Consider the following 16,744-nt stretch of genomic DNA (forward strand, 5'->3'; position numbering starts at 1 on the left):
TGTAGTTCAGCAGAGTGCAAAATAACCTCTTGGTGTTTGCTTTAGTTCTGTCATATTCTGTTTACAAATTCAAAAGGACCTAACATAAATAGCTGTCAACACTTACATATTACTGTGATTCACTGACTTCACTACAAGAATTTTCGTATAGCGGCAGAAAGAGCATCAGTATAAAAGTCTTATTTTGAAAGCCACTGCAGTTGTTCATCTCTCTTTCAGTCAGTGTGTGCACAGTGAATCTAATTATGCTACTTGAGATATAATTACACAGCTGCCAGAACAGGACATCAAAATGGTACCTCAGCAGTAGTGTGTGGGCCTGAACAACTGAGAGTGAAGGGCTTTCTTTTTCCTGTATTTCTACAATACATATTGCTTTGATCATCTAGATTTAAAAACTCATATAAATGGGGGACAAGAGGGAAAAAAAATCAGTAAAATCAAAGGATGTATGTCTCTTCTTTTGCAACTTTCATTTCTTGATAAGTCAAGATTTCCTAAAATTCTGCTGAACTTTTTGGTGGAGGGATCAGTTCTGACCAAATCCTACACTGCAGTTTTCCAGATGGAGGGGTTACTCTTTAAGGAAAGATGGTTTGGAGTCTGTTGTGTTTGTTTTAGCTATTCAATACTAGCCATAGACTAGGCAGCACTGAAGCTAGCTGTAGCTGTCTATGTGTGGTCCTCTGGCCTATGACATCCCAAACCTTTCATGTGGAAAGACATCAGCACGCAGCAAACATCACAGACTGGGATTTAAATCATGTCTGCTGTGCCATGGGAGAGGAGAAGCAGAGAGACTTGTTGATCCACTCTTACATAACCATGCGGTGGACAAATAGGCATCTGGCATGTATCACATTTTGAAAAAACCCTGAGCTCCAGGCTTCTCAATTCTCAAAATCAAAAATGTAGAAAGACTAGAGCAGAGTTTGTACTGCAAATTGATGAACAGCTATCTCACTACTACAGGAGAACTGTGCAGCCAGGACTGTGATGTCCCCAGCTAGTGCAGTTTAGTGTTCCTGTCTGGAAATGCTGTTCTGGGGACCTCAGTTTGACATCTCACCTAAGAGCCCTGGTGTCTCAGAGATCACCATGGTACCTTCCTTCAGTGGTGGCCCAGGGCACTCTGAACTGCACAAGGACTATTCCCAGCAGTCAAAATATACTGGGAGACATATTTAGCTCTTGTGGAAGATTGTGGAGCTTTACTGAAATAAATGGACTAATTGAGGAGTAAGGTAAAACCACTGACTTTAATGGCTTAAATGTTTCCTTCCTTTTTTATTTTTGTTTTTCCTGATAAAATTGTAAACAAGGTCCAGTTTAGGGAAAAGTTCTGGCTAAAATAGTTCATCTAACTAGTCTGATTGGTGAAATTCATCTTACAAATAAATGAAAATATTCAAGTGAATACCTGGAAAAAGTTAAGCAAAGTCATGATGGACTATCAGCAATAACTTGTAGTACTATCACTAGAAAGATGTCCAAAGTGTCAGTGCCATAAAGCAGCCAAGAAAGAGACTTTGCCACTGAACCTCTAAGAAAAAGTGCTGTGCATCTTTCACTTGCCTACAGATATTCAGTGCAGAGTATTTAGAAAAAAAGACTCGCATAGTCAGCAGGCTGAATTGATGAATTTGCTGGCATAAAATGCCATAAAGAACTTTCTGAATTAATTGGAAGTGGCAGGGCATTCAGCATTCAAATATATGATTCCTAGGAATGAGAAGCTGCCATGGATTCTAGCTCTTTGGATAAAAGCCAAACTTTTATGCAAACCAACAAGGCATGAGCTGTGCAAACTGCTTCACTGCATTCCTGCTGCCTGGTCTTGGTGACCAGTGCTCCAAGGGAAAGGTCCAACAGTGGGGGCTGAAGTTTCTTTCTGGCATTGGCTGATGAGACCAACATGAAGTTTTTATCTTTATGATCTGGGACAAGGATTTTGCTTTGCAGGGCACTAAGACTGACAGAACTGTAATTGTACTTGAGTTTACTGTGGATTATACAAATTAAATTGTTAAGACACATAGGTGTCTCAGAAGAACCACAGACAGTAGTGCTTAGGAGTCTAAACAGCTTGATGTTGGTCAGTGCAAGGTTAAGCAGTGCTTTCCTGAGCTGATGCCCTTTAATTCTCTAGCTATAGCTGGTCACTGTGTTATTTTTACTGGAATAAGTTCCTGATTTTCAGGCTATTAAAAACAAGTGATTTAAAAAAAATGAATACATAAACAAAAATGTGCAAATGTGGCATTCACATTTAATTGGAATTTTGGTTTGGTTACACTTGAAGCCACACTTTCTTCCTCTTGTATCCATTCTGTTCTACAGTATGACTAGTGCAACCACAGAGAGCTAACTCTAAATTTGAGTGCTTGACATTTTCAGCAAAAGCAAATTCATAAATTGTGTGCATTCCCAGTAATTGTGTAAATTGGGTTTTACACTTGGATGTTTTCCTGAGTGTATTACCTAATCACTAAAGCCCTTGGGACCATCTAGTCCAACCTTCTTCATAGCAGGGCCAATTTCTACACTAAGTTCAGTATCTTGCAACTGAAACAGACATCTTTTTATAGACACCCTGATGGGATTTAAAATCTCCAAGTGTCCCAGCATATTCCAGGCCAAGCAATCCCACTGGTTAATTACACTTAAAAATGTGTGTCTTGTTTCCAGTGTGAAATTTGCTGAGTTCAGCTTCCAAGGTCTGCATCTTTGAATGTGAAATGTGAGACTTCTTGTTGTTTATTTCTTATATAGCTTGTCTGCACAAGGAAAGGAAATTATTCTCTGCAATTGGCAAGTAGGATGGATAGAAGGGTATTAGTATTCTTTCTTCTTCCTTCTCCCTTTGGAAAATCAGCATCCTCTTAGGAGAAATTCGGTGTAATGTTTTTAGCATTACTTCATACAAGTTTTTCTATATGCTCTTCACAGAATGGGAATATTATATATGAATGATATACAGAATATTAAGAACTTTGAGGTGAAAGGCCTGTGCCTGCTTCTACTATGTCAGCAGTTTCTTCTTCCTCAGTTTGTGCTAGCATTTAATTCATTGGCCTCCCTGAATAACTTCATCCATTGTTTCTGGATTGTATTGCCACCACCAACCTTCTGACTATTGCCAAGGCTTAGTAGTTTCTGGAGTGATATTATACAGCTTGTCTGGGAAATCTCAATGCAGATGGAAGCTGGCTGCTATGTGTGTTACTGTTGGCAGTGACTATATATTTAGAGCAGTATTAGCAATTTTTTAAAATAGGAAAACCCCAGATTTACTAAGCTCATCTCTGCTTGTGAGTGACATAGTCAGAGTTTACCCTAATTTGTTTTGGTAGATAGTTGAAAGACAGTGGCCAGAGAAAGCTTGAGGACATTCAAAGTACACATTCTGACTGTGAGAAATTGGTGACCACTCAAAATAATGGAGTTTAAAATTAAGAATTGCCAGAATTTCCAACTTTGGAAAGTGCTTCTGGACAGTATGAAAATATTCTGGGAGTCTGTGAAATGGTTCCTTCCTGGGAAAGAATCATTGGAAAATGTCAGAGCAGTGTCTTAATCATCCTTCCCTATCACTGCTCACCATGGGCTACAACAGAGCTAAGAAGATGAGGGGAAAAAGAAGAGGGAGGAATGGGGGAAGGCAGGAACAGCAGCTTTAATGTAAGGGTTATTCTAGAAGAATCTGTATGGCTGCTGCAAGGTGCAATCTACATTCTTAAAGGGAAGCATGCTGTCACAAAACTTTTCTGAAATACTGTTCCAGGCACTTCCAAAATGAGGGAGGAGGGGGAATAAACAATCCGAACTGGAAAAAAAAGGGGAAAATAAGGGAAAAAAAAAAGAGGAAAATTTTGAGGACACAGAAATGGAAGGAGGTGAACCAATGATTCCCTACTGCATATTCTCCATCTGAGCCCATGTATATGCAAGTGAATATCTGAACAAACATTATCACTGACACAGATTCCCTTCCACAGCATATTTGTGTTGCCATGTATATGAATAATTGCATTAGTAAGGCAGAAGGTCTGGTTCCCATATTTTACATGCATCTTTATTTTATCTGTGGCTATGCTTTGCACTCTAACTATATGGTGTTGGAAGCATCCATTTGTCTTGTTTCTCTCCAGTGAACAACACCTTTTTTTTTTTTTTTTCCCAGATAAACCATTGACTGGAAAAAATTGGAGCAAGGATAAAAAGTGACAGCTCAAGCTAAGTCTGGACAGGAAAAAGGCAAAAGGAAAACATTTTAGTGAAGAGGCAGAGTTCAGGTCATCTGCCATCTGCTAGACCTCATTTAATTATATATCTGCATAGCAGCAATCAGTTTCCTCTGTCTTGTCTCCCATCCCTTTCTCTTCCTGTAAGCTCCATGACTAAAATAGGTAGATTCAGAGATGATATTACATGACACTCTTTCCCAGCTGGGGGGAACACAGCCCAAGCACATGGTTCTAGTACTCTCTGTGACTTTTGTGTTTGGCATGAGTCATGGTGCCAGGGCTGCTCCCAGCCTCCAAGTATCCAGGGACCAATGTATTGTAACAGCATCCAGATCCTTCACTGGTGTATTTGTCATCAGCCCTCTCCCAGCTGATATATTTAAGTGGAACACTCCTGAGAGTTTTCTGCTCCTGGCAGAGCATGCATGTCCTGGGCTACTCAATTTTGCAAGTCTCACCAATCCCACTCTGAGGTCAGGATAAGCATTTGTCAATTTTTAAACTCAGAGCAAACCCATTTTTGCAGATATTAGATTAATTCACTACTGAGCAGAGGCCAGCACTGTAGTACTTAAATGTCATTTATGCCTTATCTGAAGATTTTAATGGGACTTATTTGGTATATGATCTTGGCCTGGCCTTGGCACAAGGGTTATTTTCACCCGAAATGAACTACTGAGGGGCTGACAACATCCTTTGGAAGACAACCAGCAAGAAGTCATTACTCTTGGGATAGCTGTGAACTCCAGGAGAGTTAGAGAAATATTTCCTTCTTAGGCAGAAAGCAGTGTCATACAAAGGAAAGAACGCAAGTGCTGGATTTATTGGCAAAACTAAGATAGCAAGAGTAACAGAAAAGTGTTTGCTTCCACTCAATAAGAAACATCCTAATAGTTTTGAACAGTGTTAATGTCTGCTCCTTGCCTTAAGTTTAAATTATTTTCACAAGCCATTAAAATTGAGATTATGAAATTGTCCCATCCTATAGAGCACATCTGTTTATAGAATGGATGTGTTCTGTACCAATAAGAATCATAGAATCATTTAGGTTGTAAAAGACCTTAAAGGTCATCAAGTCCAACTGGTAACCCAGCACCACCAATTCCATCACTAAACCATATTCCTAATGCCCCATTTACAAGTATTCTAAATTCCTCCAGGGATCATGGTTCTTCATGTTTGACAATCCCAGCTCTTCACCTTGTTGACCCTCACGCAATTGGCCCCACTGACCCGACCTGCCTGGATCCCTCTGCAGAGGCTTCCTGCCTCCAGCAGATCAACACTCCCACCATCTTTAAGCTCTAGACAATCCAACCACTCTCTAACATATAGGGCTACCCTGCCCCCTCTCCTTCTTGCCCATCCCTACACCCACTGGAGGATCCATTACAACACCCCAGCCGTGTGAATCAGCCCACACTGCTGTAATGATGAAAACTCTAATATGGCAGACTCTGTGTCATACTTTTCCTGCTGCACCTTGGTTTCCAGCTCCTCCTTCTGTTTGCCTGTGCCACATACACTGGTGTAGATGCACTTCACCTGAGCTACTGATCCTGTCACCTTTTTAATTCCTACATGATCATTCCCAGGCACTTCTGTTGTTTCTAACACATCAGTAACCCTCACATCTCTGCTGCTAAGGATACTTTAAAAGGAAAATTTATTATCTGAGTATTTTTAACTGTGTCCTCCAGTCCTCTGCATTCAATTGTCATCATCTAAAGCCAAAACAGCCTCTGGGTACCATTTTTCTAGCAATTCAGAAGATTTATACACTTCTTGCTGTGCTGAATACCATTCTTTGAGTAAGCACAGAGTACTGAAACTTTCTTTTAAGAAGTAAGGGTGGAGGATGAAAGATTAAAGGATGAAAGATCATGTGCCTCTTACACAAAATTTGAGGAGCTGATGAAAAGCAATTTGATTAAAATATGATTGAAAGGATGTTCTGTGGCATGCCTGAGGCTGATGTTTTCCAGTGACATAGGTGCATGGGGGAGAAGGGGAGAGATTGGTTGTCAATATTTCTGGGGTTTTTTAATGAGATTGATACCTAATGATGCAAGCTGCCCTGCAGGAAAGCCTCCTGGGACTGGAAGGGCACTGCTACAGTGACAGTGTCCCTTTGCTGCAGTTGGTTAAGACAGAAGCACTGAATTTGTATCCCTGGTTGGAAATGTTTGTAGTCAATTAGAAACCTGGTTTCCCTTACATTAAGGTTGCTCTACATCATCCTGGGAACATAAAATGTATTTTAAGTGTGTGTAAATGTAACTGATAACCATTAAAAAGCAGCTTTGCATTGTACAGCAATTTAAAGCCTTGGAATAAGTGAGAATCTGGATTTCCAATGTATAAATTATGGTCAGTCTGAAGTTTAATTGAAGATTTTTATATTTTGTAGCGCTACCACTAAGCCAACCTAAGTTATTTACATCTAATTCAATATTGCAGTTATATTAATTAGACTCCTTAAACTGTATGGTAATCTCTAGTTTTCAGTATTTTGCTTTGAAAAATTAGGGAATTTTACAAACATGCATTCAGAGATCAGATTATTCTGTCCTTTTTTATCCATTCTAAGGTTCCTCAGAAAAGACATAGCACAGGAGGATGTTGGAAAACACTTTCTAGTCCATTGTTCCTTTCCATATTCACTATGCTTCTTTAAATAATACATCACAAGATACTTTATGTTCTGAGAGTTTTGGCAACTAAATCAAAGTTTTCAGTGTTTGTTCCTTGAGTATCAACTTATCGTGATTAATTATCTCACTGTTAGCACCAGTTATGGTCTGTTTCCACTGAGCCCTCAGCTGGCACTTATGGCACTTGAATAAATCATTTACTCCAGGATGTGTTCCATGCATGTTACCTTTAAAGTGGCAGGGATTTAATCTATACTGTTTTCAGGCCATAAAGGCAGCAAAACTAAATAATAAATCATGGCATCTCTATGAAAACAAATAAGGTTTACTCTTGCAGAAGTAATTACACACATTCCTCTTTGTTCTTGTGTCTCTGTCATCAGCATTACTCCTGTAAAAGGAGGCAGAAAAGCATCCTGGGTGTTATTCACCCTGGATATCATGCCTTACTTCAGGATCTGTTCAGCTGCTTCTGTCACTAGTAGTTTTCAATAACACACCAGAGGTAAATTAGCTAAATATGGATACTTATAATACAAAATGAATATAAATCTTGTTATTTTGCTGTTCCCATTTCCTTCAAATATTGTTCCTTTCTCTCAACAGGCATTGGTCTGTCATGATGTTTTCTACTGCAAGAACATCTTTAAAATGCAGCGAGCTTTCCTTCTATCCCTTTCTTAATTTATATTTTCTGGAAGATTTTAATATTCACTGGGATAACATCCTAAAGCCCCTTGCAAAATCTGTATTCTGTAGACTCCCATTAAAAGCAATGTCTAATTAACAATCAAAGCCTGCAGGATGAACTCCTTGGGAGCAAATGACTAATTCTTGATAGCAGAACTGTGTTTTTAAGCTGCTGCCAACATCTTGAGCACAGCTCGATGCTGGAAGCTGCTCCCAAGGGTCCCTTCTCTCAGTTTCACAAGGCATTGGCACAGGCAGAGGCTCGGGGACGGGCACACCAGTAGGGGGAGATGAGGGGATGTCTTTCCACTTCTGGGAACCTTGGCACTGTTGCCTGCCTTCAGACACAGCTTTTTGGTTTTTATATAGTAACACATTTTCACTGCACAAACTTGCAGTGCTTAATTAAAGCAATAATTTAAAATACATTTAGGCAAATCAGTCCAGTGTTCTACTGGATGCACAAATTGAGTTAAACCTGCTGCTTGCACCACTAGGTTTATAGGGACAAGCTACTCCTGCAGATCAAGTTTTAAGTCAATGAATGTTTAACCACACTGTTGGGCTTTGCCTGGGCTACTGGCCCTGCAGCTGGATGCAATAGGGCAACTGGGACTATGGCCCAGCTGTGCAGGAGCTTAAGTTTGGCTAATTTCCTCTAATAGCAGATGTGTCAGGCAACTCCACCAGTTGTTCTTGGCAGCCTGCAGTGCCATTTGGCTGTAGTTTTGCTTCTGACTCTTTTGCCTTTCATTCTTGTTTGCTTAGTCTTGATTCCTGGTTCCTGCTTCCTTTGTGTTATGCTCCTATACCTCACCTTGTCCCAGTCCTGACTTGACTTAAATAAGGACTCTGGTTCTCAAACACCTGGCTCTGTACTTTCTGACTATGCTTTTCATTTTGAGATGATTCTTTCCATTTCTGGTGTTTTGATTTATTCTTATGCTGGCTTCAATCCTACCCAAACTCAATTCTTATCTAGTCTTCACCTTTGGGTTTACTGGAGTATTCTGATGTAAGTACGTGCCTCTTAGGAAATCTGAAACTGCAGTAGAGGAAACTTGTGTTAGGCTGCTTCTCAGCAGTATTGGAATGGGGGCAGATATGGAAGTCCTTTGCATGATTTCTCCTGAGTCTGCATGCTGTGAGGGATTACAGGCATGACTTGTGGATCAGTTTTGCACCAGAGGCTTAATCTGAATGCAAATATTAATTTGCAGCCTTAGATGACCACAGTTATGCTTCTTTTATATTGAAACTTCTTGTAAGCAGGCTATTTTTGGCAAGGGGTAAACGATTTCCAGGGCTCAAGGTTATTTTCTCTCACTTGTGTTCTTCTCTTTTACTATTTGTTGACTTTTCAAATGTCAGTCAACCTCTGTAGAACTGTTCATGGCACCAGTTGTTACTGTTTTCCATGTTGATTCAGCATCTTGGAATTTGTAGCTAACCTTTCTCTCTTCTGTATTCCAGATGCCATTGCTTGGATTTTATTGCAACACAATTCATTTTGGTATCATCCATTCCATGACTCTCTATAGAATTATCTATTTAGTTTTGCTTTCTAAACCAGGCACAGTATCATTAGCAGTGCATATAAATTCTGCTAAAAGCTTCAGGACAAAATCCAGAACCTGCATAATTAGCCAAGCCAAAAGCCCAACAGATGTGCACTGGGAAAAACATGCAAAGCTCCAGAGACGCTGGTGATCAACAGGTAAAGTGCCCACAGTGGGTCCATGAAGATGGATGAAGAAAGGAGAGGATTTAGTGATGGGCTACCTGTCTGTGTTTTGCCATCTGAACTTTCCCTCTCTTTGCAAACATAACCAGAAAATATTTCAATGATACAAAGAATTTATTTGCTACAAGCCCTTTATCTATCTTCCTCTTGTGTACTGAGGTAGAACAAGAGGGGGAGAACTATTGTCAGAAAAATCCTCAGAGACTGCCCCTTGATGGTGATCTGAATTGCTATGTAGCCTCTAATTGCTATAGGCTCTCTACACTGGGGTGAATTTCCTCTCTTGGATATGATGGAACCAAACAACATGTGGAGCACTGCTAACTTATATTGCCTATCCAAGGCTAGTATATGACACTTGGTATCAAATGTATTTTAGTTAAATGTAGATGAATCTAGTTCTTTTGAAAGTCTTTGTTGTCACTGTTGTGACTGTGAGCTGTTACAGGAACTTTGAGTTCACTATGGAGCATCTCCTCAAGACAATTATCAACAAGTATGTAGTGGTTTTAATCTTGTAGACAATGATTTTATAGAGGCTATGGCCTAAGCATAACAGATGTTGAGAATCCCCAATATCTATATTGAAAGGCAGCAAACCAAAACAATTGCACGTCTCTCTTGAAAGAAAAATCAAGAAAATCATCAGTTAAGGCAGCACCAATATCCAGACTACCTTGTTGTACATATTCTCCATCCAGCTATCAGAGTACTTAAGGGCCCTTGCTAATTCCCCTTTACTTCCAAGATACTGTCAAATTTACATTTATTAGATGTGAAGCCAGAACTTCCAGAGGCTAACAATAATGCAGGAAGGACTGACTCCCTGTAGCTAGAACAGTCTTTGTCTACTAATAATGATTAAAATTTTAAACACTATCTCTTGCAATCAATACTTTAAAACAGTATCTTAATTGGCTGAGTCAGTGGGCAAAAGTATCATGACATGTCTATAAAATAATCCTCACCTTGCTGCTGAGATAGAGTCATAAAAACTTGATAGCTGATTTTTCATGGGATCTATGGTGCAGTTTGAAATCCCTCAGTTTGTGTGCCTTTATAAAAGTCTGGGTTAAAATTAATGACTTCTCATTGTATGGGCATTTATTCCTCCTTCCACTTCAGCTGGATGCTGCTACTTTCCAGAGCTGCTGTGTGCTTTAAAGAACTGTGATGTCTCAACTAAAATGGAAAAGAATTGTTCATCTGAGGCAAAGAGGTGGGTACTAACTTATTCCAGACTTGAAAAAAATGTCTCCCCCAGCTCTCAGAGAGCTAGTTCTCAAAATCAGTAATCAGGAGTGACTGCTCTTTGGAAGATCAGAGCTTCCAATGTATCGTGCTGGGCTTCTATTCTGCTAGGGGATGAAATGACTAACAATGCTACTAGGGATTAGTGATGCAAGAGGTCAAATGTGTTAGAATTTTCCCAGAATCCACTGACTGTGTTCTTTCCATTCAAAGATGTGATCTTCATATTCTTCTCCTGCTGTTAAATGAGAAATAAGAATCTAATAGGACTCAGATCTCATGAAAAATAAATCCTTCTATGATCCTGGAGTGTGAGAAAACCCTGAAGGACCACCTGTGCGGATGGATTTGAAGGACAGATTTAAGTCATAAGGAATGCCTATATAACCACAAATCTGAAATAGAGTATCTCTGTTAGTACCATTATCAGAGATCAGAGACTATGTTCGGTGATTTCTCTCTCTCTTCCTTTCCCTCCATCACAAGGATAAGGATTTTGCTATTGCAACAAGTTATGGGGTTAAGATTTCACTACACCACGACAGAGTAGTTATGAGGTCTTAGGCCTGTGATCTGAAGCTTGGCTGTATCATACCTTGCAGAAGGTATGTGGTGCTGATCTTTGTCTTATGAAAGCTCATCTGAATGCTCCTAAAGATGAAATGAGCTGAAATGGGGATTCTACCTTGGAAAGGAAGACTAAACACATTCAAAGATGAATAATGAAGACCCTCCACAAGATAAAATGAAAGAGGTTTATGTAGCCTGGATTATGTATCATAAATAGAAAACTAGAAGGAAAGGAAAACCATTAAAAAACCCCTCCTATATAGCCTTCAGAATTAATAGAAACATTCTAGAGCTGTGACACTGCATGTCTTTATATAAGCAGTAGCAACATTGATACTTTCTTATTAAAAAATCAGAGATGAAATCTTGTCTTGTGACTAATAGAGCAAATGTAAACTCGAGAGATCCAGTGTCTCTGTTATTCCAGCCTATGAAGACAAATCCAGATGACTCATGCAAACAGCCTGCAGTCACAGAAGAACGGATCCAAACTGGTCCTCCACACCTCATGAAGCTGGGGCCCACAATGTGCAGGCAATACTGGCCATGCTGCATTCCTCACATGCTGCCTCTCCTTCCGTGTCCGAGCACCAAGTGCCGCTGGGCAGCGTTTCCCAGCAGCGGGCATGAGGATGGAGGGGTTTTTCTCTCCAGATTCTTCTGTGCACTTCATGCTTTATGAAGTATGCCTACCATATGGGGAGATATCTGCTTGCTTGTCATGCACTTCAGGTTTTTTCTGGGCATTAATAAGACACCATGGCTTGAGCCCTAGCTCTGTTTCACATTCTCATGTTACCATTGCAATAGGAATCTCAGATGGCAACTTTATTACCCAGCTAGTCTGTGCTCCTGGGACAAGAGGATGGCCACAGCACATGGAGCTCACCACAGTTGTTGGAACAAGCTGAGAACTCATGCTGTTCTACTAAATGTCAGTGACATACAATGTCTTCCCATGCTCAAATAAAATACCACAAGGACAGCCAACAAAACGTCCCCTAAAAATGTCAGGCAAATCAAAGCAGAGAGTGTGTGTCACAACTGCCATCTCATATTCTTGGTGGCTTTCTAAAGCAACAGTATCTGCTAAGCAAGGAACTTGTACATCACCCCAGAGGAAAATGAGAAGCCCGGTTAGTTGTCTGTTGATTCTTGGCTCATCTACACAGAAGTTATTCAACAACAATTCTGTAAACATCCCTCTTCCAGAACAGGTGTGCCCTATTTTCCTCTTTAATTAAAACTCACAGTGTTAAACTAAACCGGAACAGCCCAGCCTTATTCTGGAAATTAGTAATGAAATTAGTCAGGAATAGCTCCTCCTGAACAACATGTATAAACAAGCCCGTAACAATATTTATGTTGTCTGGAGTGGTGGAGGACACCTTCACAGATGTATATTACTCTCCAATCCCCTAAGAAACATGAAATTGTTGTCTTCCAGCTGGGGGCGGTGAACACTTCTGACCCATGTTTGGCCATTCCGTTTGTCCTCGCAGGGCCACTTGAGGGGACGGTGATGCCCCAAGCCGGGCTGTGCCAGGTGCGCTGGGCAAGACACACACCCACACCTAGGGGATGTACTTTTCCTTTATCCGAGGGCATGGATCCGGCTCAAGGATGCTGCCCCGTCCGCGCAGGCCAGCCCGTGCCGGTACCTGCGTGTCCCCCCTCTCGGGGCGGGCACCCCGCGGGGCAGGCGCTCGCAGCGGCCGCCGCTCCGCACCCGCGCGGGGCCGGGCACGCAGGCGCGGCCACCGTGCGCGGTTCCCGGCGCGCAGCCGCCGCCCCCGTGAGCGGCAGGTAGCAGCCTCCCTCCCGCGGCCGCACGTTCCGGGCAGGATCATGCCGGGCCGGGCCGGGCCGGGCCGTGCGGGCGCTCCGCGGGGGATGCGATGCGCGGCCCCGATGCGCGCGCGCGCGCGCGGGCGGGCGCACCTGGGCGGCGCGGCGCGCGCGGGGCGGGGCGGGGCCGCGGGCGCTGAGTGGCAGCGCGGCGCGGGCCAATGGCGGCGCGCGGCAGCGGGAGCCGGGCGGGCGGGGCCGGGCGGCGCGCGGGGGCTGCGCGGCGGAGCGTGTGCAGCGGCGCGCGGGGCCGCGGCCGGTGTCGGTGCCAGCCGGGGGACAGACCCTGCGGGGGGCGGCGGACAGGACGCGGATCCGGATCCCCATCCAGTGCGGCGGCGGCGGCCGTGGTGCCGGTGGCGGCGGCGGGAGGAGCCGGAGCGGCGCGCCGCGGAGGAAGGAAGCGCAGGGCTGGCCGCTGCGTGTGCAACCTGGCTGTTCCTGCTGCCCGCGTCCACCCGCGGCTTTTCCTGCCGGCGCTGCCTGACAGCCGCCCGCCGCGGGTGTTGTCGTCGGGGTCTTTGGCGGGGGGGGAAGAGCGAGCCGTCCTGCACAGCCCGGAGGCGTGATTGAAAGCGAGCAATAATTAACTGGAGGAGGAAGAGGAGGACGGGGGTGGAGGAAGACGAAGGAGGAAGGCACCGCGCGGCAGAGCCCAGCCGAGCCAGCGAGCGGCGGCGGGACGCGGCAACTTCGGCCGCAGCGGAGGAGCCGGGGCCGTGACCGCAGCGGCCGCCGCCGCCTCAGCCCGCGCCTGCCCTGCCTGACGGGGGAGAGCCTCGCCGCCTCCCCGGCCGCCGGACATGTCGGAGCATAAGGCCGTTGATCCCAAGTTATCGACGACGGACAGGGTAGTGAAAGGTGGGTGCTGCGCCCCCGCCGCCCTTTCGGCCGGGTCTCCCCGCGGGGCCTCCTGCTGGGGTCGCGTCCGTGCCCCCTTCCCCGCCCCGGGCAGGTATCGCGGGGCTGCCGGCGGCGCGGCCGCCGGGAGGGGTGGGCTCGGCCCGGGGGTTTGCGCCGGGCCCCGGTGGAGGGTTTGCGGCTTCCCTCGCCTGCCTGCCCGGCGCTACATTGCAGCATTTCCCCCCCTTCCTCCCCCCGCCGCCTCCCCCCCTCCGCCTTGAAGGCGCTGCACAGGGCTGGCGTGAGAGAGAGGGGGAGCCCCAGCTTCCTCCCCCGCCCCGGTGCCTGGGGGAGAGGAGGGCAGGGCTCGGCCCCCTCCCCCAGCCCGCCTGCTCCTCTGGGTATCCCCCATTCCTCCTCCTCCGGACCGCGCTGCCCGGAGCCCCCCCGCGGGCTGCGCCGCCGCCGCTTGTCACTGCCGTTCTGCTCCCCGCATGCAGCAAGGATGCCTGGAAGCCTCCCCGTGCCAGCAGCCGGGGCTGCGCTCCCGCACCGAGCGCCGCTGCCGGGGCCCGGCTCCCCGTGCCCCGCTCCGCAGGCCGCCCCCGCGCACCCGCGGCGGGGATGCCGGCGAGGGGAGCGCGCCGTGGGCGCGGGCCGCGGGCGCTGTGGGAGGCGGCGGAGGCTGCTTCCTCCTCCTCCTCCTCCTCCATCGCCGTCTCTCGCTGACGGCCCGGCCTGCTGCGATGTGAAGTTATCCGGCGGGCGTACCGTGGCCGTACTCCCGCGTCTGCGTGCGGATGTACGTGAGGGTGCTTGGCACAAACACGGATGGGCTCCATGATTTTTGCTCTGTTTCGGAGATACGCGTGTGCTGCCAGCCTCGGCCGTATAAACAAATTAGAGTTTGGGTTAACAACACGTTGTGCCCCGCAGTACAGACCAAGGCTTTATTTACTGGGGCGATTCCTGATGTAAATTGCACATGTGCATTTCTCGGTGTGTAGGAAGTGCACGTGTATTTAGAGGTCTGGGTTGTTTGTTTGGTTTTTTTTGTTTATTTCTTTCTTTCCGCACTGGGCACATGGCCAATTGTACCCAGCTCTGGTGTATTGCACCCAGTTAGGTTATAACCCGTATGCTACGGTGGACAGCACAAATCCAGCATGTGTCCAGATCCTGGGCAGCTAGAAATGGAAATGGCCTTGAAATAAATGCACTTCTGTATTTACGTGAGTGTGTGCCAGAATGAAACACTCGGTGTAAATATTACTTGGGAAGGTGTGTTATTTATGGTTTTGTATTTACATTTACCTTCTCATACCTTTTCCCCTCTTAGTTAATTTTTTACCCCTCCAAATGAAATTGTAGATATTCAGATATTGTAAGATACATAATTGCAGGAATTTTTAGAAAATCACTTGTGAAGGTGAACCTTTATCTTGTGATATCTGGAATATTTACAATTGAAGTTCTAATCTGTTACATCACACCAAGAGTCTGCTTTAAAGCCTGTGTTGAGCTGATACTTGTCTCCTATTAGGAGAACTTCTCTCTCTCTTTTTTTTTTTATCTTTATTTTTTTTTCTTTTTAAAATTTCCTTAGTCCGCTTGGTCTTATTACATTGCCAAACGTCCTGATCTTTGCTGTGGCAGAACTGGCTGATCTTTGTGTTTGTCGTGAATAGGAATGATTTCAGCATTTACAAAACCTTCAGTGCTTTCAGTTCATCTAAATATGTTTTGTCAGCAATTGGTCTTTGCATTTTTCACACATGTAAATATCTCAAACATCTAAAACCACTATTTCTAAAAAAAATTAGCAGTAAGTGCAGTTAAATACTTTCATAATGCAACTCAGCGAGAAATCAACTTGGTTAAACTCAGTTCCAGTCTTCAAAAAAAGAACCTAGATGCTGCTTGGGTGTCCATTGCCCCTGCTGTTTGTCTCATAGTGTCTGTTTCAGTGTAGATGTGAAGATATACTTAACTGGTTCGGGCCTCTATTAAATATTGAAATCCTTTTAAGGTCTTAAAATAGCATCTGAAGAGTGTAGTACACAGTAAACTGATTGTTAATAGGATTATTCTTTGCTGTATCATAGGCACTTCACACTGCTTTCATATGGACGTTAAGGAAATCGAGAAAACAACTGGTGGTAATAAAGGAAAGATCACTTTGTTGTTTCTGTCATATAGGACGTGATTTGTACTCTCTTGAGATGAACAACTGAAATGGGCTTGCAATGTTAAGTAAATAAAGAATGATTAAATAAAAAGGTACATTGTAAGCACCTATATAAGTAGTTGAAGTCTTGTTATTTTAGAGAGAAAAACCAGATATTCTAAGACTGGTAAATTGCAACCTGAGAAAGAAAGTTTGTTAAATTCTTTTAAGTTAGAATATCACATAAAACCTTACTAAAAGGAAATGCCTTTAACATGGATGTAGTCTGCATTAAATTTTTCCCTCTGCTTGCCTCTGTGGGATTTTTTGGTTTGATTTTATTTATTTATTTTTTTTTAAACCCTCTCTGTTGCTGGTGTGTGAGAGGAGATGTTTCCTACTAACAGTAACTCTGAGCTGCCTAGTGAAAAATCCTGGCTTGGCACTGTTACGTAACGGTGGGACGGGCTTGGGGGGATTACAGTTCCAGCAGCTTTGTGCAAATTGCTCGTGGCTCAGAGCTGCTTCTTCTGGGGGTTGCCCTGGGTTTGGTTTTGTTTTTTGCTTCTCGTGCTTAAAAGGTTCACGTATATGGAGAAGTGGAGTATTTCCATAGTGAGGATTTCATCTTGCACCCGCTTTGCTTTTAAAATTGTTTGAACTGCACTTAAACTGCTTTGACTCAAAAATAAAACATGCTTTTGGGATGAGGGGAAAAAGGCTTGGGAGC

At 44.2% G+C, this 16,744-nt stretch overlaps 1 protein-coding gene across 1 annotated transcript in view; it reads left to right on the top strand.

Moving 5' to 3' along the window:
* Positions 1-13,221: 13,221 nt before the first annotated feature.
* PPP3CA (protein phosphatase 3 catalytic subunit alpha) overlaps positions 13,222-16,744 on the top strand; it is a 168,793-nt gene continuing 165,270 nt past the window's right edge. The window contains exon 1 of the mRNA XM_079307087.1: positions 13,222-13,865. Within this exon, the coding sequence (XP_079163213.1) occupies positions 13,808-13,865 (58 nt within the window). The 5' untranslated portion in view covers positions 13,222-13,807. The remainder of the gene's footprint in view (positions 13,866-16,744) is intronic.

Source organism: Erithacus rubecula, assembly GCF_903797595.1.
Source record: "Erithacus rubecula genome assembly, chromosome: 5".
In the NCBI taxonomy this organism is placed as follows: Eukaryota; Metazoa; Chordata; class Aves; order Passeriformes; family Muscicapidae; genus Erithacus; species Erithacus rubecula.